The sequence below is a fragment of the Ipomoea nil genome, unplaced genomic scaffold, assembly GCF_001879475.1.
Source record: "Ipomoea nil cultivar Tokyo-kokei standard unplaced genomic scaffold, Asagao_1.1 scaffold3147, whole genome shotgun sequence".
NCBI classification, from domain to species: domain Eukaryota; kingdom Viridiplantae; phylum Streptophyta; class Magnoliopsida; order Solanales; family Convolvulaceae; genus Ipomoea; species Ipomoea nil.
Window position 1 is genome coordinate 330,876 of NW_017619575.1, and position 24,540 is coordinate 355,415.

At 35.3% G+C, this 24,540-nt stretch overlaps 3 protein-coding genes and 2 long non-coding RNA genes across 6 annotated transcripts; 2 read left to right on the forward strand and 3 right to left on the reverse strand.

Moving 5' to 3' along the window:
• Positions 1 to 1,107: 1,107 nt before the first annotated feature.
• On the forward strand, positions 1,108 to 2,871 carry LOC109167126 (NAC domain-containing protein 104-like). The gene is made up of 3 exons (XM_019316063.1): positions 1,108 to 1,376; positions 1,560 to 1,852; positions 2,570 to 2,871. Exons 1-3 carry the CDS (start codon positions 1,214 to 1,216, stop codon positions 2,705 to 2,707), a joined length of 594 nt encoding a protein of 197 aa, XP_019171608.1. The 5' UTR covers positions 1,108 to 1,213; the 3' UTR covers positions 2,708 to 2,871.
• LOC109167130 lies at positions 2,766 to 24,445 on the reverse strand. The gene is made up of 3 exons (XR_002051791.1): positions 24,435 to 24,445; positions 21,727 to 21,734; positions 2,766 to 2,838 (listed from the first exon to the last, which is right to left on the reverse strand). It is a non-coding gene; the product is annotated as an uncharacterized LOC109167130 (long non-coding RNA).
• LOC109167128 lies at positions 8,533 to 9,474 on the reverse strand. The gene is made up of 2 exons (XR_002051788.1): positions 9,369 to 9,474; positions 8,533 to 8,946 (listed from the first exon to the last, which is right to left on the reverse strand). It is a non-coding gene; the product is annotated as an uncharacterized LOC109167128 (long non-coding RNA).
• On the reverse strand, positions 9,564 to 12,830 carry LOC109167117 (tRNA (guanine(10)-N2)-methyltransferase homolog). Its single transcript, XM_019316044.1, has 6 exons — positions 12,427 to 12,830; positions 11,952 to 12,163; positions 11,265 to 11,582; positions 11,100 to 11,174; positions 10,835 to 10,909; positions 9,564 to 10,542 (listed from the first exon to the last, which is right to left on the reverse strand). Exons 1-6 carry the CDS (start codon positions 12,644 to 12,646, stop codon positions 9,988 to 9,990), a joined length of 1,455 nt encoding a protein of 484 aa, XP_019171589.1. The 5' UTR covers positions 12,647 to 12,830; the 3' UTR covers positions 9,564 to 9,987.
• Positions 17,309 to 20,284, forward strand: LOC109167125 (glycine-rich RNA-binding protein RZ1A-like). Of its 2 annotated transcripts, none has more exons than XM_019316062.1 (4): positions 17,309 to 17,442; positions 18,425 to 18,560; positions 19,394 to 19,898; positions 20,012 to 20,284. In XM_019316062.1, the coding sequence occupies exons 2-4, from the start codon at positions 18,450 to 18,452 to the stop codon at positions 20,014 to 20,016; spliced, it is 621 nt and encodes a 206-aa protein (XP_019171607.1). In that variant the 5' UTR covers positions 17,309 to 17,442; positions 18,425 to 18,449; the 3' UTR covers positions 20,017 to 20,284. The 2 variants fall into 2 exon arrangements, with proteins under 2 accessions (XP_019171607.1, XP_019171606.1); XM_019316061.1 differs by having other exon boundaries at positions 17,310 to 17,442; positions 19,394 to 19,924.
• Positions 24,446 to 24,540: the final 95 nt, after the last annotated feature.

Sequence of the window (24,540 nt, forward strand, 5' to 3'; positions counted from 1 at the left end):
CTATTGAAATTAAATTATTTCTGACAGTATTTCACTACTCTTACCGTCTATGCATATTAATATATTATTATAAATAAATAATAGTAGTGAAAAAAGTTTGACTCTCAGTAAGAGCGGCCTATTGATCAACTTTCTTGGTTTGAGCTGATCAATTATGAGCAATCTAGATTGATTTATTTTTTTGTAATCTTTTACCGATTAAGATCACAACACATGAATTATCTAATGTGGCTGTAGGTTTTCCTTGTACCAAAAAAAAATAGTGGAAAAACTAGGGTGTAATTTATACGTATAAGTAGAATCCGTATAGTGTAGGTAGGTGTGTAGTATACGTATGCAACTATGCATAAAAGTATAGTATGAGTATCTGACCAATGGAATCAAGTACCGTTACGTGGAAGTATAACGTAGATCCGGTTTGGTTTTATTTTTATACACTCCGTACTAAAACACTAACACCCGCCGCCGTACCCTACCCCATCACTTTACTACTCCTATTACTTAAATCAATTTATCACTTATTCAGGTATGCATCATATGTTCATGAGTTAACACCCAATTCACCCAATTTGCTCTTTAGACTATTAGGATTTCACTAAGTATAATCACCGATTTCAAAATTTGTTTAATTTCATCCCTAATTATGTCATTTTTACCTAAATATAAAAGATATGTCAATGATCTTATAGTCTAGTGACACGAAGTGATTCTCCTAAATAAAAATTATGGAGACAGTATTGACTTTTTATGCTTTCAGTAGGTTGAGAAAGTAGTTATGAGCAGATACTACATTGTAACAGAGTCAGTATTGCCAAAATAAAAATAAAAATTTGTTACCCTTACAAATTCTCTGAACTTTATATCATATCAATTAATACATAACAGAGGCTAGTGATGTAGTGCATTGTATTATATGGTTGAACCGTAGCAATGAATATAGATATATATGCATATGTATATGATGCGATGATGAACATATGTTGTTGATGATGATGATGATCTATATGCACCTTCCATCTCACGTCAATCTCCACCTCTCTTCTCTCCCTATAAATATCCCTCTCTCATCATCTCCCATATTGTCTGTCTTCCTCAATTCCATCACTATATATACATAGTTACATACACCCCCCACCCCCTACCCACACACACACATATATATATATATACAGCATATATATACATACTGTTGTTGTTGTTGATATAGCTAGCGATGGGTGAGAACAGTGTAAACTTGCCACCTGGGTTCCGATTCTACCCCACAGATGAAGAGCTGGTCGTACATTTCCTCCATCGAAAGGCGGCGCTTTTGCCCTGCCACCCTGACGTCATCCCCGATCTCGATCTCTACCCTTACGATCCATGGGACTTGGAAGGTAATTACTTTTTTCTCCTTCAATTCTTTCTGCAGATTCTCTTTTTCTGTATTATGAGGAAAATCCATAGTTACTATACTAAGATTTCTGTTTTTGGATGACGAGAATTGAAACTCGCAGTTACTATTGAGGATTTCTTTTTATTTTAACTAATTTGTGGTGTTATTTGGTGCATGGATTCAGGGAGAGCGATGGGGGAAGGGAATAAATGGTATTTCTACAGCCGGAGGACGGCGAGCAGGATTACGAGCAATGGGTATTGGAAGGCGTTGGGCGGCGGCGACGAGCCCATTTTTTCGAGCTCCGGCAGCCACCGGGTGGGGGTTAAGCGGTACTATGCTTTCTATATCGGCGAGCCGCCGCAGGGTGACAAGACCAGTTGGGTCATGCAAGAATACAGGCTCTCAGATTCTGCCTCTGCTTCAACTAGCTCTGCTAAATCCTCTTCTTCAAGAAGAAGAACCCACTCCAAGAATGCAAGTATATGTATATATTTTGTAATTTCAGAAAAAATCCTCAACATAACTTTAATTTCACTAGAAACTGGAGTGTGGTCGAGTATAAGAGACTTATTTATCCTTAATCAAAGGTCAAAGGGTTGGATTCTTGCTTTTGAGTATGGAGCAGTCTTAAATCTCCACGTCAGTCCACCCACCCAATTGAGGTGCCTACAATTCAGCGAGGGAATTAGTCACTGTCGATAGTTGAAACTGTCGATAGTTGAAACTCTGGATACACTCAAATAAACGTTTAATTTCACTAGTAATGTCCAAATTGCCCTTCATATGGGCACTTGTAGCCCCCCAAGGCATTGGCTCAATGGTAAGGGCGATGGGGTCGCGGGATTATAGGCACTTATAGCTTATTAAGGAATCAATTTTATAGTAGGTGTGATTGAGGGTGGCAAAATTATAAGTGCCCTTAGCCTACTAAAGAATAGGCTATTGGGATCACTGAATTATGGGTATTTGTAGCTTGCTAAGTTGCATCGACTATATGGTAGGAACGGGGAAAAACCAAAGTCTGGATTAGGCTTTCATGGAAGGTCATGAGATTAAAGTGGGAATCTCTTAAAGTATGAATAACGTTAGAGGGTAACTAAATTAGGGCGCAATTCTTTTTAAAAATATATGCATGTAAAAGAGTTGAATTATTCACAATTTAATTTGTATTTACATTTTTATTTTTTTCAGGATTATAGTAAATGGGTAATTTGTCGAGTGTATGATGGCAACTGCGATGATGATGGCGACGATGGGAATGAGCTTTCGTGCTTGGATGAAGTCTTCCTCTCGCTAGATGATCTTGATGAGATTAGTCTTCCACATTAATATATTAATTAATTAATTAGATCCAATTATAAGCATAATTAGGGTCTAGTTGATTCACATTATATTCTATATATATTATTGGCTAGTTAATTCTCTTTGTTTTTCATTATGTAGTTCTCTCATCTTCCAAACTATATTATATATGTCAATTGTTTTTTGTTTTCGTAGGTGGCAAAAGTTGATGTAACAAATTATATCACTTCAATTATTTCCACATATATGAGTAATATGACTTGAGGGAAATGTTATATATTTGCACTAACTTGTTTTATACCAAATGTTATACTCCTATCATTTTATAGTTTTGTGATTCTAGTCAGCTAATTACCAAGTCACGTTAAATTACAAAAAACTTAAGAAAAAAAAAATTCAATGCAAATACTTTAAATTGATTATTGATCGACGTGAGATGCATTATTTTCATAGTAACGGTTAGTTTCACAATAGCTGATGTAAGACGCACTATCATCCAAGCCGGTCTCAATTTGACTCTAACAACACACAAATATGGGTACGCATCACCCCCCCTCCCCCCACACACCCCTGTCTTAATCAAACCCTAACTACACATTATCCCCCACACACACGAATGTGGAGTTGCACCATCCAATATGAATTTAGACTCTAACCACATATCAATGTTGGGGACTTGGGGCACATCCTGCCTCAATCTCTATCGATGTGACTTAAAATACAAATTTAAACCCTAATATAACTACGTTACACAAGCTGGTTTATATATGAATACAGATTTAACCCAAAATTTTATATTTTGACCCGAGTTTATAAAATGAGATGCATTAGCATGTCCTTCTCTTATTGAGAAAATCAAAATTTGTCTGTACAAATTTAGCTCACTGGTTCAGTAAGCAGTATTTAATAGAATATGAGAAAAAAAAAATCTAAATGAAGTGTCAAACGTCACATTTTCGACTCTGACGAACACTGTAACAAAACTTTATTCAAATAATTTACTCCTACAAGAAAGAATTGAAATTAAAGAAAGAATATGTGGGCAGTAGTAATGAGATGGATGGAATGTCTATGTAGCATTGTGAAATGTATGCCACGTGGAATCTAATTAAGATGAATGAATCAAAATCTAGCTAATGGGTACCCCACTGTTGCTTCAAACTGGTGTGATCTTGATGGCCCTATTCCTCATGCTTGCTTGAGTTGTTGTTGGAGATTCTCACGTGAACCGATCATTGTCCTCATTAAATCTCTTAATTAATGTCATAACTCTTAATCATCTTTCATCAATTTATGAGAATTTTTTTAGTGTTAATCAGCACCGATCATAACTATAGGGCAGCTTCTTACCAAATTAATTGCATATAGTTAACTTGATAATAACAAGGTTTCAAATTTGATTATCTGTTTTTTTTTTTTTTTGAAACGATCAATTATAAATAATCTAGATTGGTTTATCTCATTATAGTCATTTGTCAAGGCAGACAAATTTCACCAAGAGTGCACATTCGGGTACACAAATTCACGTAACGATTAAGGGCTTTCTCATAAATCAAAGTATACATATATCAAGTATATATGATTAATAGTAGCCAGTATAATTATGCATTGCTGTTACTAATGTTAATCCACATTATAGAATTTTTTATAGAATTTAATCAATTTATATATATATATATATATATATATATATATATATATATATATATATATATATATATATATATATATATTCAAAATTAAGATGGTTGATTAAGCATTATTTCAATCATTTTCTTTTTCTTCTGCATACTCTCCTCCCTGCCACTGCTGCTACTAGGAAGTAATATAATGGTATCAGAGTAGCCTTTTTATCTTTCTGTAGAATGATGGTTGTGTAGTAGTTGTCTTGTATCTCGAAGCCAAGGAACAATTATTTTATATTTCAATTTTTTTTTAAAAAAAGGTGGCTGCTTAGAGAAGCATTGAATCACTTCTGATGTAAGCACCACAAGCCTCTTGATGCATCCTTATATTTATTACACCTCACAAGCCTTTTGATATATGCATTTTTTGAGTACCGAATAGTATCAACACATAGGTATTAATAACACACGATATAATTTTTTTTTAAAAAATACTATACATAATTGTATGTATTATCATATCAATATCAATGTTGATCGGCGCCGATAGAAAAATCCAACATTGACACAATAGGTATAAAATATTATATCTAGTACTATACATAATTGTATGTATTATCGATATCAATGTTGATGGGCGCGATAGAAAAAATCAACATGGACACACTAGGTATAAAATATTATATCTAGTATATGGAGAATGGGATTAGCTAGGATTATGCATACATTTTTACTTAGTATCATAAATGTTGTAAAAAAGTGAGACAAGGCACTATTGATCAACCAAATCAAGGTGATTATATTCTAAGTCGGGTAAGTAAAATGGGGGAATAGATTTTGTGCTTGAGAGATGATCATCCTTAAAAATTGTGAAATTTGTAGGGTAGGATTAGATTGTAACTTTTTTGAGTTTTACATTACAATATTTTTCTTTTTTTAGTAATTAGGGAAATTACAATCACTATCTAAAGGTGTACACTAGGTCAAATTCACTTCTCCACATAGGGAAGTAAATCATATTAAGAAAATCTTGTGCAAGTTCAACTAAGATAGTATTAACAATAATCATATTCATAATCTTCAGATACACAAATCATACTCCACCCACTTGGTCACCCCGTTTGGAGCAATAATACAATGCTTTTGTGCAGTGTGAATTCGGTGATAACCTTAAGAACCAAAATTCGTGGAGAACAAACAAGACTAAAAAGTAAAAAGATATCAAAAGTGCAAAATTAGGGCAGCAATGTTTCATCAACATCTTACAAACCCATGCCCCATCACATGATAAGAGTAATTAGCGACTCAGAAAAGCATATTTGAATTCAAATGGTAATAGTAATTAGGATCCACCTCCCAAAAGTGCAATAAAATTCAAAGGATTTTGTGGTTAAAATTTAAAGTGGGATCATAAAATAAAGCAAGCCTTTTTGACAATATTTGACACCCACATCGTTTTCATATTGATTTTACAGCATCATGTCTTAATAAGAACAAGATTATAAAATAGTATCTTGCAAGGAATTTACAGACAGCAATCTTGCTCCTCTATTCATTTTCTTTTGAATTAAGCATTCCGCTTTTCAAAAGTCATTTTTATGTTCTTTTTTTGGATTACATAAAAGTTATCTTGATAGGTACAAACAAATCGGTGTATATGTACGTATTAGTTTTATGACGAAACTGTATAAATCATCACAACTAATATCGCTTACGTACGATTTTGACAAATGTGTACTTGTCATTATCATGGTGTGTTTTCTTGAATGGTTTAACAACTTTTTTTGTCAGATAATAGAACACTACTTTTAGTTGCTTAATTAGCTAGTAAGCATTAGGATGGTAATCATCTCACCCATACAATACAAGACTGCATTTGCACACAATGACACGTGCAAATGAGGAGAGGGAGTGGGGGAGGGGTAGGGGTACGTGCATGTCTAAGTATACTACACTTTAAAACAAAAATAATTGGGAGTAACTCTAGCCAAGTTAGTCCGCATCAGGTTGTTAGTTTGGTAATCACAAGATTACAAGTTCGCTCCCAATGAGAGTGACCTATTGGTGTTCCTGGCTTGAGCCAGTCAATTATGAAAAACCTAGTATTATTTACATCTTTGTGATCCTTTGCCAGCTACGTCACAAGGCGGGTTTAGCCAAAGCACACTCTCAGGTCGTGCAATCGTTATATCGTGGACCAAGATCCACAGTGCACTTTGGATCTTGGTCCACGATATAACGATTGCACGACCTGAGAGTGTGCTTTGGCTAAACCCGCCTTGTGACGCACTGTGGATCTTGGATCCTGGTCTAATACACAGAATTTGACCTCATAATATACAAAATTCATGTTCATAATGCACAGAATTCATGTTCATAATACACATACACATAAACACAATATAATAAACATGAATTATGTGCATTATGTTGATTCTGTGTATTATGTTAAGTGTTTATGTGTCCTCAGCTATATAATTATGTGCATTATGATTTATGAACATGAAGTTTGTACTTTATAAAGTCAAATTCTATACCACAGTGCACTATGGACCTGGTCCATGATATAAATTGCCCAGGTAGTGGTTGTGCAATCGTTATATCGTGCACCAGGGCGCACAATGTGCATTGTGCATTGTGCGCCCTGACCCAAACGACATCGTTTTTATTGTTCAGATTTTATGTGTATTATGTTAAGAGTTTGTGTATTCTGTTATGAGTTTATATGTATTATGTATTATGTTAGATTATGTGAATTTTGTTAAGAATTTATGTGTATTCTGTTATGAGTTTATGTGTATTATGTTATGAGTTTCTGTTTATTATGTATTATGTTAGATTATATGTATTCTGTTATGAGTTTGTGTGTATTGTGTATTATGTTAGATTATTTGTATTCTGTTATGAGTTTTATGTACATTCTAAACAAAGAATTTTTTTCCATCATCACTCAAAAAAATAAATAAATAGATAAATAAAACCAAAAAAATTGTGAGCAAAGGAAGCAACATCCCCTACCATATATGTCTGTTGTTGATTTCCTCATCAAGATATGGTTTTGCTTGGATTGGGAATTTGATCAAATCAAATTGAAATGCCACTATCATTGCATACATAACAAACATATGCTACTGGCCCAATCTCATCTCATCTCAACTTGTTCATCAAGTTTTTTCATTTTCTTTATCTTCGGATAATGTCGTATATTATGGTGCGTATTACATTGTACTCTAAACCCCCTAGAAGGAAATCTTCATATCTATAGTACACAAGAATGCAATTCAAAGCAAACTTCCTTCTTTCATATATCTCCACCTTTTAAGAAAGCATTGAATGTAGAACATTGCAGACACAAATACACTTGTCAAACACATTATACACACAACATTATGTCTGGTGGAGTGAATTTGTCTGACATTAAATAATTCTATCTACCTTCCCATTCTGGATTGTAGGATGATTGTTTTATAAGGATTTTGTTTTGGGAGAAACTGAAAAATGAATGATTATTGATGGGCCAATGTGTAGCTTTTGAGTGAAGCTAATTATGCTTATAATGCATGCATCCACAACAAAAGTCAAAGCAGAAGCTCAAACTAAGTCAACACTACCCCTTGGATTGTAAGTACAATGATTATTGCATCAAAATATGAAGATGGGTAGTCATGGAGCTCACCAAAATGGAGGCACCACTTGCTGTACATTGACAAAAAAAAAAACCTCAGATTCAAATTTTGGGACCCATTGTGTAATTAGTGTCTTTTTGGGTGATTTGTTTTGACCTTGTTGTATGCTAATGTATGGTTTGTTCCACTGCTTATGATGTTGAAATGAGGTTAAATTCCATGTATGTAATCATATCTAGGGATTTTTTTAAAAAAAAATTTCCTAAATCATTAAAGCTACGTTCTTATCAGCGTGCCTAACGTGTCGTTTGGTATAAAGAATAAAAATAAAAGAAATATAAAAGAATCCCAACAGGAATGAAATAAGTAAAGAACAGAATAGAAGTACTATTCTAAATTCTAATGTTTGGTTCACAAGGAGAATAAGCATGAGATTATAGGAGGAATCATATTCTTGTGTTTGGTTGAGCAAGGAATAGAAAAGGAATATCATTAAAATAATTAAAATACCCATATTCAAAATAAATTAATATATACACCCCTATAAGTTGTTGGGAATTACTCAAATTTTTATTATTTAAAAAAAAAAACAGAAGTAATCTTTCAAGTTTCAATCCATTGGTACTCATTTTTTAATTAGCTTATTAAAAACACAAGACTTAAATCCAAAGCTAAGTTTCTCAGTTCTTATTAACGAAAACCCAAAAGAATATTAGAAAGGAAAAAAAAAAAAAATGCTTTGCATAACATTTTCATATGTATTGAATCTGATGCAAGGAGAAAACAAACCTTTGATCTGTTCTGCAGATGTCGAACTCTTTGAATCAAGAGAATAGTTGATCAATTGTTAAAAGTAACTTCACACGAGCACGAATGATGCAACTCCACTGCGTGCCATCCGAAACCAAATGCCACGATACAGTATTTTTCGGTCTTCTGGATGAATTCCAGTCCATCTCTCAAATTCCTTGCCAGGAAGTCCCAATTTGAAAAACTTTTCCTCCATGGATACATGCTGCCAAAAAAATCATCCAAAGGTGAAAATGGAGCATATGAAACTCAGTTCCTCAAACCCCAGCAAACGAAAGTATACATAAGTTGCTTATGAAGAAAAAAACGAGAGTAAGCACACAACATAAAGGAACTAATCACAAGTTCACAACTACTAATATCATATACTAAATCTTTACATCTGCAGTAGACAGGGAAGTTGGTTTTGTACAGAGTAGTCTTTTTCATTTATAGACCATAAGACAATTGTGCCTGACTACTAAGTTAACAATATAATGGCCGACTAACTGACAAAGTGCGCTACATGATTAGCGTGAGCAGCCAAGACAGACCATGTAGCATGAGATTAAAAGAGATCGCTTAGAAAGACATGCACATTGCACATAGAAGAAAAAAAAAAATCAATTTTTTTTGTCAGGAACACACCTTAGGCACAACATTGCACTGATCACGACTTTTTGCAGTATCAAATGCATGGGAAGGAGCAGCAGCAACTGAACCAGAAAATCCGGCTGCAAGACTAACAGCTAAAACATGTATACTGTATGATATTATATAATATCAATGAAATAGTTAATCTTCATTATATAACATGGAATAAAATTTGAAAGACACTATGAGTGGTTGCATTTTCTTGTCATTAATGATTCAAAAAAGAGACTCAGAATACAAGTCCCATAATCACTGAAGAACAGAAGTTTGGAGAGGATAGATGATGATGATGATGATGGGAGGGGCAAACAGTGCATAAAATGACTAAGCTCTAAAACAAGCAATATTTCTGTATGCTTATCTAAGCCAAACTGAAAATACATTTTAGTTATTACACTACAAAATTGAACTTTTCTTTTGGATACAAGAGAAAAAGTGAACAACAGTACTACATAAATCTAGGTCAAACAACGACAACACGATCAGAAATCTAGGTCAAACAATGACAACAAGATCATAAGGAGCGAGGATTGCAACCCAGGCAGCGGACAATCAAAAAGGTGTAAACTGTAAACCAGTGAACTTGAAGTTGGGCTGTAGAATGTCAGTCTACCTAGACATATTTGCCTCTGTATCTAGGCTTTGCATCTTTACTTACTTTCGTTTCACCCGACTCATTAAGCTTCGAGTCAGCAGGACTGAAAACTGCGGAATGAAGATTACCTTCTTCCAACCACTTCAGATGGTTCGCCTTGAACTCCAAATGTTTGATTCTTGCTGCCTCTGCGATATCTTCAGTATAAGGCCCGGTTTTCACCATGGTAAGCAGTACCCGGCTGTATCTTAAGCTTAGTATCTGCTCAGAGGAGGCAACCAATCTGAAACAAGGGTGTTCTGGAAATGTAGGAGTAATTGATTCATCGTCTCTTAACACTGGGAAAAAATACACCAATCGCCCACCCATGACGAGCATCCTAGCAGCAAGGTCAAGCAGATCATGTACGCACTCCACTAAGCTGTAAGAAGCAGTAGATGGTATGTGGTCTGTCCTTTTGTCGTCTGGAACAGTATATGGGTCAACAACTCCTTTCAAAAGCTTTCTGCCACCTGATTTACGGCCCCCAGCTCGAACTCCATATGGTGGGTCACATATTATTGCATCAAATACCTGATTAAAAACCCACACTAAGGTTCAGAAACAAAAGGAAGGAAGCAATTCAATAATTCACAAACTAAGAATCCAGGTCATTCATCCAACTGAACACATGAGCTTGAATGGCTAAGAAATGTCCAGGTGAAGTCAGAAAAACAGTTCATGCTATAACATGGTCTATTATTGATAGGAATGCATTATAACTGCTCAACATCTCCCCTCTTTATGCAAAATAACAAGAGCGGAATAGATAGGCTCAAATGAAGAGGGGGTGGGGGTGGGGGTGGGGGGGTGGGTAAACAGCTACCTCTTTCAACCCTGGGCGCCAAGGAGGAAGGTTATTGTCTGCCCTTAATAAAGAGATGGGCATTTGCAATCCATACTGCAGGCAACAAAAAGAAGTATGGTATTATATAACTTTCAAAGCCAATGGATAACATTAAATTCCACACTTCACATGTTGGCATAAATAAATTCACATAAGAGTGATAAAAATAGATAATATAATATCCACTTAGCAGTCCCACTCACTACACTAAGGCCTAAGAGAGCACATACTCCAACCAACTGACCTGCTTGAAATTACTCCAGACATTACAATCAGGACCACGGCCATCACGCACTACCCGAATGTCAATATCTGCACCCTGCACAGTTCACTTAGTAAAGGAAGCAAAAAAATCGACGCATTTTTTTCATGTCTTCAAGTGAGCCCAACACATATGGGAAAGACTAACCATTGTCATTGCTCCATAATGAGCAGCTGCAACTAGAATGCTTCCAGTGCCAACAAATGGATCATAGACAAGTTTCCCATGTTTCACCTGTGCTTGGTTGGCCATCAGGAATGCCATTTCTGCATCCATGGCTGTTGGGCCAAGATAGTTACGGCTTTTCAACTGATAAGTAGGCAAAAGTTTTCTATCAGCAGCACCAATCTCCCGGCCAAAAAAGACTCTCCTCTGAACAATAGGAGGTAGCCCATTATTACACCCATAGTTATCAGTTTCAATAAGGTAGAATTTGTGATCTGGATTTCGTAAATTCACCCGACCCTGAAACACCATAGGTAGAGAAAAGGTTAATATCCGCATCAGCTTCCTGGGAAAAATTACCTTAAAGTAGACAAATTAAACACACAACTCTGACTAAACATAAATCTCTTGTTCTCAACGGGAAGGCTCCATGGCTCTGTGATAACCCACATAAGTAACCAAGAAGGCATTTTAAATGCCAATTCTACAAACACTAAACTAGAATTACATTCACAACTAACTTTACAATGGAATAGTGAGTGATGGGGTCATTTTAAGGACAATACTTTCGCTAATGAATGTACCAAAAACATTGTACAATAAGCCTATCCATTATACAGAATATCACATCACATGCTTAAATAAATATACTTCAACAAAAGACTGGACCTTGAAAGGAATGTAAGAGAGAGCTTGAATACGGTCATTTTGCTCTTGGAAGCTGATAACCTTCCCAAAGCTGTCAACAATTATCTTAAATGTGCTATCAGATGTCAGGTATGGCAACTTCCGCTCATCTGGAAAACTCTTTATTGCTTCTTCCAGTTCCTCAAGGCTGCTTCCTTCTCCCCAGAGTTCATAGATTCCCTTTACAAGGATACCTGTGTAATGCATTAGTCAAAATGCCATACAATACTATATGGTTTGAATGAACCATGTAAAAACCAAACTGGACTATAGTCTCTAATACAAGCAGTCTAATACAAGCAGTCAAGCACGTATCCTTCCCTCCATTACAGAAACATAATATATTTTTTTAAGTAAAACTCAATATGTGCCTACTCAATAAATTAAATTATTTAAAATTTAAGGCTACAGGGAAATAATTTTTGGGAATTTGGAATTAAGGGGTTAAGAGGCATACTTCTATTTGCGACATTGCGAGCGATCTCTTCGGAAGGGAGGTTGACGAAATGGAAAGGCGAGTCAGGATGGTAGTGCTGAGGAAGTCTCCATTCCAAAGAATGTTCGGAGGCGCCGCTTCTCTGGTCGTTGTCGAAGGCGCCCAACAGCTGGGCGAGAGATTCGACCTCTGGTCTTCGGTAGTCCAGCAATCTATGGTAGAACACGCATAGGTACCACATGGTCTTCTTCTTTGCTCTTCTCTGTTTCGGATTCAATGATATTTTCACGCGATTATCACCGCCGGAGAAGAGTAGCAGTGGCGGCGGAGATGCGGGGAAGCTGAATAAATCGCAGTTATATGCGTCTGCGTAGTGCCGCAGTGGCGCTCCTAAACCCAAGCGTACAGTGGGGGAAATGCAAAACCCACTAGTTTATTTCCCAAATTAATGGTCTTTTTTTTATGGGTACCAAATAAGCAAATAGTTATAAATTTGATTTTACCAATATTTTATTTGTCAAATTTATGGCATTTAAATTTTTTAGTGTGATTTATTTTTTGGTATAATTTGTATATTTTATTTAGTACATATTTTTGAATAATAATTGTAAATTTTTTAAGTCATTTAAAACATTAATTAATAGTCATTTTATCTTTCAATAAATGACGATTTTGGACTAAAAATAGGAGCATGCAAATGTTAAATTGTTGATTTTATTTTATATAGAAATGGCAATAGGTAAGGGAGTATACTCCATATCTCCTTTTGTGTGACTCTGACTCCGTCTCTGTTTCTGGCGGGAAATTGAAAAAACTTCTATTCATATTCCCCCGCAGAGAATTAGGCGGGAGACGTGGATTCCCCGTCACCGGTCAACCTTCTAGTCAAAGTGTCAAATTAATGCAATTTTTAATAATCAAATACAAAATTGAAAACCTAAGTCCTAAATTCAAAACTCAAAATACTTAAGTGTGTGTGTGTGTATTTTTTTTGGGTATATCCAGAATTTTTACCGTCGAACACAGTGACTAATCCTCTCGCTAGATTGTAGGCACCTCTTTTGGGTGGGACAATATTTGGTTAAGGATGGACGAGTCCCTTTCACTCAACCACTTAAGTGTGTGTGTGTTTATAATAATTATTCGGGGACGGGGTGGGGCGAGGAAGACTACTCATGTCCTTGACGCTGAATACACACACACTTTGTCCCCGTCCTTATTTCCCAAAAAAAAAAAAAAAATTTGCATCTTCTTCCCCCATCGAGGTTCCTCGTTGAGGATAGGGCAAATTATCATCCATAATTGTAAACATGTTTTACTCCGCTGATCTAACTTTTTTTGAAAATAGATATTCGGAGTTAAGTGCAACAAGTTGTCAGCACATGCAGTAGGCAGCAGCTCAAACACCATTATAACTAGCACTTTTACTGTTTTAGATTCAAACTCCTTCCCTCACTCTTGTAACCAACATAACAGACTTTTTTGTTACTGCCATTGGTTTATATGGCTTTACTGTTACATCGGTGAAAGATGATGAATGAAACACTTTTCTCTTCATCTCTGCCTTCTCTATTAGCTTTCCACTTCATTTTCCCGAAATGGTATCAGAGCCATAATCATGACTTGGCGAACACATAGTGTGAACATGGTGCATCAAGCAACGACTTCGAATCCGGGAGTCACTCCGGTGAACACCATCCCAGTTCCAACTCCAGTAGCAATTCCTACTGCAAATCCTGCGGCCTTTGATCATAAAGATCGCACTGATCCTCTATTCCTTCTTCCCAACGAGAGTCCATCGTTACAGTTAGTCACGGCTCAGCTCGAAGGATGATCAAACTATCATCCATGGGCAAGAGCCATGGAAATGACTCTAATATCCAATAACAAAATGGTAATTGTAGATGAATCGCAGCCAATTCCCACTCAAAATAATCCTAGGTATTTGTATTTGGGATCAATGCAACACAATGGGTCTTTCATGGATCCTCAGAGCTCTTTCCCCTATGATTAGCAGAGGTGTATTATGGATCAACACGGCAGAAGGGGTTTGGAAGGATTTGAAAAAGAGGTTTAGTCAACAGGATGTGTTTCGTATCACTGAGATTCAAGCTGAAATCTACCAAATGAAACAAGGTACATCAACTGTGAATAAGTACTTCACTCAATTGAAACTGTTGTGGGATGAGTTGCTCGCGTTGAGGCCAGTTCCTGCCTGCGAATGCTCACCAAGTTGCGCCTGTGGAAGAGGTCTATCTGAGAAGGTCAGATTTCACTTGGAGAATGACATGCTGTCAGCCTTTCTCATTGGCCTCAATGAGAATTTCTCAATCACCAAGCGACAAATCATGTTGATGAAGCCATTGCCTGATGTTGGTGAAGCTTTCTCCATGATTTCATAGCAGGAGAGACATGTCACTATTGATTCAAACATCCTAGCAGATGGCACAACAGGAACCAGTGCCTTCTTCACTAGAATTGAATGCAATACTAAAAGGTCCTTCTCCAATCATAAACATAAGCCAGTTTGCAGTTTGTTGTGGAAATATAGGGCATACCATTGAGAAATGTTATAAGAAGCATGGCTACCCTCCTGATTGGAAGCCAAAAAACAAGGGTATGGCATCAGCAAATCAAGTTCAAACTTTCTTGCAAGAAACTGGAAACTCAGACAATAGTCATACCTTTAATCAAGAAAACTACAGGAGATTCTTAGAATTTATGCAACATGAAAGAATCAGCAGTTCTCCTCTGAGTGGTGCTCCTGTTCCTCATGTCAATGCTATAGTAGTAAACTTCATCCCTGATGCAAAAGTGGAAGGTACATTTTACAAGTATAATAATAGCTTAACAGAAATGAATTGTGTTGGTTTCTTGATAGTGGAGCCACACATAGCTTTCCAGTTCACTTCCTGAAACAAGTATACAAATTAGTATAATTATCAATTTTGTGGTCAAAGTGTTAGGTCAATGCTACATCAACAAAATTAACACTGTTAGTAATTTTATAGTACATAAATCTCATAGGTTTTTTGGTTTAAGTTTGTTATAAGTTATATCACATATTATAAAATTATAACCGATTAATAAACAACAATTTCGCACAAAAATAAGGGACAACTACGACTAAGTTTATTTGATAGTTGAATTGGTAATCATAATATTCAAAGTTTGACTCTATGTGATACTTGTTTATTGACCTTGTTGGAATAACTGAAAGAGTAAATACCCAAAATAGTTCATCAACTATAGCTAAATTCACAAATTGGTCATTGACTTTTAATTTTAACCAATTAAGTCCTTAACTTTGCAATTTTAACATGATTTGGTCCTCCGTCTATTTGACCGTTTGTTGACTGTGATTTTTGAGGATATATATGTAATTTCATGGTCCATCGTCGATTTTTTAAGATTTCGGATGCATTTTCAGACCGCACTGTTACATTTGGATCCACCGCCGAAAGCAATCTGCCAAATCCTGTCGTCTTTCTTCTTCCTTCCTTTGGATTCAATGTAGTTGAGTTCGTACCAGAGTGAAGAAGACAACGTGTTTCAGAACCGGTGCAGCGTCATCCTAGAGGCTTCCATGTGCTCCGGTGAGAGCTGCAGGTTCTTCTAGAGATCGTCGATGACGACACGGGCACGTGCGTTAATGCAAAAGTGTTCGAAGGACCAAATCGTGTTAAAATTGCAAAGTTAAGGACTTAATTGGTTAAAATTGAAAGTCGATGACCAATTTGTGAATTTAGCTATAGTTGAGGAACCATTTTGGGTATTTACTCTAACTGAAATGTTGTATTGTTGTAATTAAACAATCAAACAAAATAAAAATCATGCACATTAGTCTTTTATTCCCAATCGAGATGAGGCAACGCGTTTGCTACATGTTCCATATATGGAAGACGCAAGACATTTACTACTCTCCTCTATATATGGAACTCTATATATGGAAGAAGGTAGCGAATCTCAATAGTTTTTTAATGTTATTTTATTTTTCTAGATTTGGAAGAAAGAGCGATGAATATTACTTCCTTCTTCTATATATGAACAAAAAATTGACGAATCGTGCTTCATTCTTTCATATATGCTCAAATCTATCACCTTCCACATATGGGAACAACATGGTACTATTAAACTACAAGGTCCTTGGTTTCCTAAGGTGCTTTGATATGTAAGCAGTAAGTAACAATTTATATTAAAATAAAACAAATTCTAAGTAAAGCTGCCATAGCAAATCTCAAGGCTGCCAAGGGAGCCAAAAATTCCAAAAGAAAAAATACAAATTATTATTATTATTGTTGTTATTTATTTATTTATTATTTTTATTTTGGATACAAACAATGTATAATGCCAGTTTAGTTATAAAAAAGAAGAAGAAAAGAATAGAGGGCATTTTTAAATGTTTAATTATAATTTTTAAAATTTTAAGAATTTGTTCATCAATAATTGGATCATCTATTTGAGCATTTTCACAAATTGTAATATATTCTTATACAAAACGATTATTCTGTAAAATATTTACGTAACATTGATATGGGCTCTGAATAAGATCAACCCAATGGACGTCATTGAATCGGCAAATTATTGTGTGGACCCGATTCACCTTGTAAGTGTGGATCTGGATTCAAAATACATAATTTATATACTGAATATTCACAATTTTGTAAAAAGTAAATCGTAAACATTTAGTATGTAAATTATGAACATGAAATATGTAAATTGTGTATATAAATTATAAACATTCAGTATATAAATTATGTATTTTAAATTCGTATCCAATTGAAAAAATAACCATAGTCAATGGTATAACTCTTGCCTAGGATCTTGTCAAAAGGAACGCTAATAAACTTTGTATTACGTAGTTCCAGCAGCGAGTCTATGGGCGCGGCTTCACAGGAATATCCCTCCTAAAACCCTCTGCCCTCTGCAGTGACAATATATATTCCCTCAATCCCTCGCCCATTCGACTAAGGCTTCATTGAAACGCGAGAAAATATCCGATTTTGCTCATCGTCTTCTTCGAGTCTTAGCTTTGAGGTATTATCTCCCATTGAATTTTACTCTCGTCTGTGGAGGAAATCCATTGACGAGAATCGAGATATGTTTATTTGCCCTAGAAATTGTTAGTTTTATTCAGCTAATTATCTTAGTTGCCTGTTTTATTATCTGGAAAGTTACGAAAGCGATATATTATCAGATTCTCATGAATTTGTTCGTGAGGATTGATGTTCCATAACTATACCGTGTTTTGATGAAGGGAATTGTAAATTTGTTTATCTTGTTTGATGGTAATTGGTGCTTTCTTACCGTGTTACTAATGTAACTTGTAGTCGTACATATTGAGGTATTGCTTTCAGTAATTGTTGCCTCTTTTTTTTTGGTTTGTTTGTTTGTTTGTTTGAATGAATGAAAGTAGGAGCAGGTAAGGAAAATTTTGAATGTTTTGAGTGTAATAGGTAATTAGGTATACCAATAAGAGACACCTGATAAGGAGTGATGTTATGCTAAGCTGTCTATGCTACTGGATGTGAATATTCTGCATGTTGCAGTTGACAGAAGTTATTTCTGGAGTTGTTCTGAGACAGGAAAAGCTATAACAGTCTACCTTGTTCAATTGTTTATGAGTTCCTTGTCTATTTCCTCACAGTATTTTCCATTATTAACTTATTGTCAAGTTATCAGCATTGTATACATGAATAACACTATAACCTGTTAGGATATTTCTCTAAATGACACACCATAGGTTATGAGGATTGCATATTGACATGCTTACAGATGTATATTCCATTTAAGTGCAGATTTTAATATCACAAGTGTTGTTGCATTTGCTTTTATCTTGTTCTGTATGTGATACATTGATATGCCATAGATTATGTGGACCTCATTTTTACATGTTTAATATTATAAGCATGACAAGTGTGGCAATTAATATCTACCAATTCAGTTCTCCAGTTTATTGGTTTGATCTCATTCAATTCCCCTTCTTTCAATGTGCTTATTCTTTGCTTTATCTTTGTAGCTAAAAAGAGTTTGTGCTAATTAAGATGGTGGAGGATTCTGAGTACCGCTGTTTCATTGGTAACTTGTCATGGTCAACATCTGATCAAATTCTAAAAGATGCATTTGGGAAGTTTGGAAATCTTGTTGAGGCAAAGGTAAGAAGTTGCTTCATGTAGATATAGTCCTCTGTTTAGTTTACGTGTTTTACCATCTGAGTTGAGTGATGTTTTCTGCTATTATGATTTCATGCAGAATCACAACCTGCACATATTTGTTTATTTTTTTCAGGAAACACATGACTATTGATTATAAATTACTGGCTTTGTTGTGAGACAAATTGTCAAGAGAATACCTGTATTATTGACCTAGGAGTAGTACTTTCTTTTTTCTTTTTGTGGATAATTGTTAGAAGGACTAGTTTGAATAAATGGCACAAATCTGAGTTTTTCAATAGGCTCATTCTATGATAGGCACTTTCTAAAATATGTTGTTTTACATTTGGTATACAATTTGATAAGTATTTCTATTACTATTAATTTTTCCAGAGCGTTTTTTCTGAATTTATTTTTACTAACAACTTGCAAAACAGCTGTTTTACACTTATTTTGATAAGTTCCATGAGGTTTCAGAAGCCATAACTTATTTTTGTGGGGCTATCCAAACATGTCTAAAATGAGTGAAGTGCTTACAATAAACATGAATACGCCATTACAAAAAAAAATGAAAAAAATGAAAAAATTGGCCTTAGTTTTGTAGTCATGCTGTTAACAAGCCCTCCTACCTCTTTGGTAGTATTATATATATTTCTTTTTCATTACAATTAAGATTCACATGTATGGCCACCTTTGTTACTTTCATTTCTATCTCTTCTTTTTCTTCTTTCTTATTTTTTATTTTTTATTTTTTATTTTTTGGTTCTGCCATGCAAGTTGGGCTTGGATGAGTTTCATGGTCAGTTTAAAATGCTTATGATTTCTCTATTATTCAGGTTGTTGTTGACAAGTTTTCTGGTCGGTCCAAAGGGTTTGCCTTTGTTGCATTTGATGAGAAGAAAGCCATGGAAGAAGCTATTGATGCAATGAATGGAATTGATTTAGATGGTCGCGCTATTACGGTTGACAAGGCACAACCTCAACAGAGTTCAGGTAGGGACTATGATAATGATCGTCCACGCGATCGTGATCGTGACCGCGGTCGTGACCGTGACCGTGGTAGTCGTGATTATGGAGGTGGACGGGGATCAGGTGGAGGAGATTGCTTCAAGTGTGGTAAGCCAGGGCACTTTGCTAGGGAATGTCCTAGTGGAGGAGGAGGGGGTAGGGGTGGGAGGTATGGTGGAAGAGATGACAGGTATGGTGGTGGCAGTGGTGGACCTGACCGGAGTGGGGACAGGTATGGCGGTGGTCGCAGCAGGGATGGTGGTGGTGGTGGTGATCGATATAACCGTGACCGTTCTGGGCCATATGATCGTCGAAGTGGAGGTTCTAGAGCTGGTTAGTTCTGCTGCTGCCTTTTAGTTATAAGTAGTCCTGATGTTGCTATAATAATGGAGTAATAATTATAAGTTTATTCTGATGATGGTTTATATGGTCCATGTAAACTGCAGATTAAGAGTTGGAAATGCTACTGCAACTGGATGTAATCATGGAGGGCTGCTTCTTGGCATGTCTGAATTGTCGATCAATCTTTTGAACTTATGGAACATGACACTAATAATCTACTCTTCTATGTCCCGTAAATTGTTCAATAGTATGGTTTGATTGGGATCTTATGCTTGCTTAATTTGCACATTTGAATGTGGTCTCGGTCTTTTGAATGCTACAATCGCTGCTCGTTATTCGCTTTCGTGAGTTGGAATTGAATGGTGGATTTGTTATGATTTCTCTTGCATTGACAATTATGCTCCCCTGAAAGTCTCCACGATGTTAGATGGTCAATTTAGTATTGGTGACTTAAAATTTGGGCTGCACCATCAGGCGTTCTTATGAAACTGAGAGGTAGAGGTTGTCTTAGAAGTGGCTATTTTGTCCTGTTGTAAAATCAGATTCTTAACAAGTAAATGGGAGTGAACCGGGTAAATATTATATTCTTGCTCGATTTAGTCAGTTCTTTATTTTTGGTTGTGCAATATTAATGTTCTGAACCTTTTGGCAGGCTGCCTATTGCTACAATTGGCCCCTTTTTTGGATACATATTGGCTGGCTCTATTGCTAGTTGGGTACATTAAACATAACAAAATTGAGAAAGCGTTTTGGACAGTTGACAGTACTTCTGCTGTTATTTCAACACTAATTGCTCTTATAATCTGCAAGGACCACTTGACTACTTGAGGAAGATCAGCAATCCTCTTAATGGCCCAGTTGTTTAGATTCTCTTGAAGAGTTTTGCAATTGCTGGCCACAATATTTCTGGTTCTATTTCTGAATGTGCTCTTCCATGAAGTTCTTGTTCCTTTTTGATGGCCTGGTTTACGGAGTGTGCTGATAGTTTAGTGTTACATTCATCTACTTCATTCACAGTTAGTACCTTCCCTTGTTTAGCCTATGGGTTGTGCACCTTTTCTTTGTGTCCTTAATTCAATGTGTAAATTTCTAGAATTGAAAGGGTTTTAGTGTTTGTTCTCCATGTTGATTATCTATGCTGAAGTGCTGAACTAAAATAAGGCTATGTTTGGAAGAGTGATTGGAGAGGCTGTTGCAGTTTGCCATTCTTTAAGCACCCATTTGGCAATGCTTGTGGTTGGAGTGGTTCACCATCCCAACCATTTGAAGAAATTTGGGATAAGGGTTCAATAGGAGTGGTGAACTATTTCAGTCTCACTGCTACACCTTGTTTGAACTTTATACAACTAGTCTTTTATATCACTGTTTGTGTTAAATTAGCAGTTAACCAAATTGCTTTGTAGTCTGTTTATTTGGTTATTGCATTGACACTTGTCTTGGGCCTGAGCATAATTTAAATTTGATTCATTGTAGATTTGTAGTAACTTTATGAAAGTAGTCTCGTCTTGTATGATGATGGGCTCACATTAATGGTGTTTCTCGGTCAATTATTCCCTGAAAATAGGTGTGTAGTAAACCAGTTGGTAAGACCATGCACTCTGATCAACAACCAAATGAACCATAACCCCTAGCCAGATCAAATAACCCGGATGATGTTGGGTTGTAGAGATTCCACAAATTCAGAATGGTGATAATGCAATTTTTTTTTTTTTTGCAATACTATTGACTCTTCTACAAAGTAGCATCTGTTCTATACTTTCTCTATCTATTGTATACTTAAAATACTATTGAAAGCTGAAGTGCAATTATCATCACTAACCAATAGACCTTATAGCCACGACATATTGTCCCCTACGGTATGTGTTGCCCTCCCCTTTCTGTCTTTCTGTTTTTAAGTAGCCTTTGGCACATAAAAAGGACAACTCATTATAAGTGTCCTCAGTCCTATTCTCACATCCCAAGTTTCTCTCTTATCATTTATAGCCCTAATACTTGGTATGACATGCTTCAATAAGCATATCTTCCCTTAGGATAACATGTGCAATTTGATACCCTGCCCGGACAACTGGGATGCTAGCAGATGCCAAATAGTTTTTAATTCCCTAGCCAAAGACACAAGAGACGTAACTGTGAGGTTACAGATTCAAATTTCAATTGGGGCAGTGACTCTTTATGTTTCAATAGGTTGAAAAAGTATGTATGGACATGTACTACATGGTAAGAGAGTCACTAGTATTAAAAAAAAAAAAAAAAAAAAAAAACTCCCTAATAAGGCATATGGTAGGGGTAGGGGTTAAGCGGTGGTTGGTGACTTAGCGACGAGGGCACATGTACGGTTTAGAACCTCAAAGATTTTATTTTCACTTATTTTTTTTAGTTATCTTTGTCTCTTAGAGTACTATAAATAGGACGTCTCATGCTCTCATTCAGACACCATGAATTGGTTCAGAGAACAACCCACTGTCCCCATTGTCATCTTCTATTTGTCTAACAATGTGTAATTAATACCTTGGACCAATCAACCTATTTTTGTGTGTGTATATATTAAATTAGGTACAAGAAGTTATGATTAAATTAAGAGGTAAGTGTATTAAAGCAGTTCAACCGTTCTAATCTTACCATCATCGCTCTAACTATTTTAATCTTATTATAAACAACATCGCGTACTCAATATTCTCATCTATCACACATCGGGTATTATATTGGCAATGATATGATCAATCTCTCTTGTCCCTAACGGCAATTTAGTGATTTTCCAAGTGTTACTTATTTCAATTTGTTATCCATATTATATGTGGTGATGTGGGGAAGAAAAAGGGAATGGAAATCTTGGGGAATTATTAGTGCCTCAACCTATGAACACATGCATAGGTCCAAGGATTGCACACAAACCGGATCAAGTTCAACATAGCTACAAAACAAATGTACGAAGTGGGGCAAACTGCATTTCTTTGTCTTACCAATAAAGACGACATCAACAACAATGGCATGGAAATCGATGGAAACTCATGAAGTTTGTGGGAGCTACAAAATGGAGAAACCGTAATCATACTTTTTGAATGAGATAACAGTAATCAATGACTCAATGTGTAGAGAGACATACACGCGATTTTCTTTCTTTTGAATTTCAATAAAGTAAAAATGTTAAGACTTGTTTGTTAATTTAATTAGTTTAAGTAATGATGAGAGTTTTTTGTTAGTTTGGTTTATGTAATGATGAATTCTACGCTAATGATTTCACACGATTCATGGTTAGATAGATTGCATATTATTTCATATAGCTAATATAATGTTTTGCATACAAAATATAGCTCAATACGTTTTCAGGAAAGTGAGAATCTTAGAATCGGTGTTCAATCTGTAAAAAAAAAAAAAAAAAAAAAAAAAAACTAATAATAAAAATAAATCTAAATTTTGTTAAGAAGAAAAGCCGAAAAGGTATCCATTTCAAGGACAGTAGAAATGCTCCTAGACTTTCATTTAGATTTGCACAAACAAATTTGTATTGTACGAGTTTGTACCCATTCCTTATTTTAGGATGTTGGGAAGATTGTGGTTAGTCTGATTCACTCTCATGCTCCCTCTTTTGTATTCTTTTTCATTTATAAAGTTTTCAATTCTCTTGCATTTGTTATTAAAAAAAAAAAAACTGTATTAACTTGGTTAAAAGAAATATTTTATAGCTTAATAAGCTTGGAATATTTGAATTACTAATATTTATTTATTAAAAAAATAATTTAGATTCAAACCTCGATGGAGTTATATGACAAATTTATTAGTTCTGAACACTTTTTACTCTCCGAGAAAGAGAAATTGATTATAGAGATCATACGTGATTAACAAGTAATAAGTCACTTATGTCGCCATTGCACTAAGCGTATCATCAGGATCGGACATGAGTCACTAGTAATGTGCCGTTAAATAAAACTTGTTGCCAAGGTTTTTGTTCAACTTGTTGGGAGATTTCATTTTTTGAGTTTTAGTACAGTTCTTGACAATTGTAAAACTTAATAAGCTTACATTATATTTCATTAAACTTGTATGAAGAACTCTAATATTATCAGTAATAAACACTTTAATTTTTACAATATCTCTAATGCGTGTATTTCTCACTCATTGCAGCGTATTGGACCCGAACCCAATTATGCTATCAAACCAAATAATTTGGGATTAGTTACTAATGTAACTATGAAGTTAGGTGAGCAAATTATACCATAGACCATAGTTCACATTATAAGGTGAAATATACTAAAAATAAGCATGTAATATGCTAAAAATGAATATTTAGTACACTAAAAATGAACATTTAATATACTAAGATTAAACTTATATGATAGTAGTACACCTTAAAATGTAGATCATAGATTTATAGTATAATGACTGGGTTAGTTGTAACCAGACCGATTTCATATTAGTCTTGTGAAATAACATATGCTATACCAGCCAAAGACCTTGTGATTGAAGTGTCAAACTTCAGTGAGACATTAACTCTTTATGCTTCAGTAAGTTAAGAAAATATGTATAAACATATATTATATTCTAACAGAATCGGTGGGCGAATATTATTGTCGTGGATAATTTTTCTTGGTCTATGCCCCAATTGAATTGGTCAAAATTGATGCAGAAAACATTA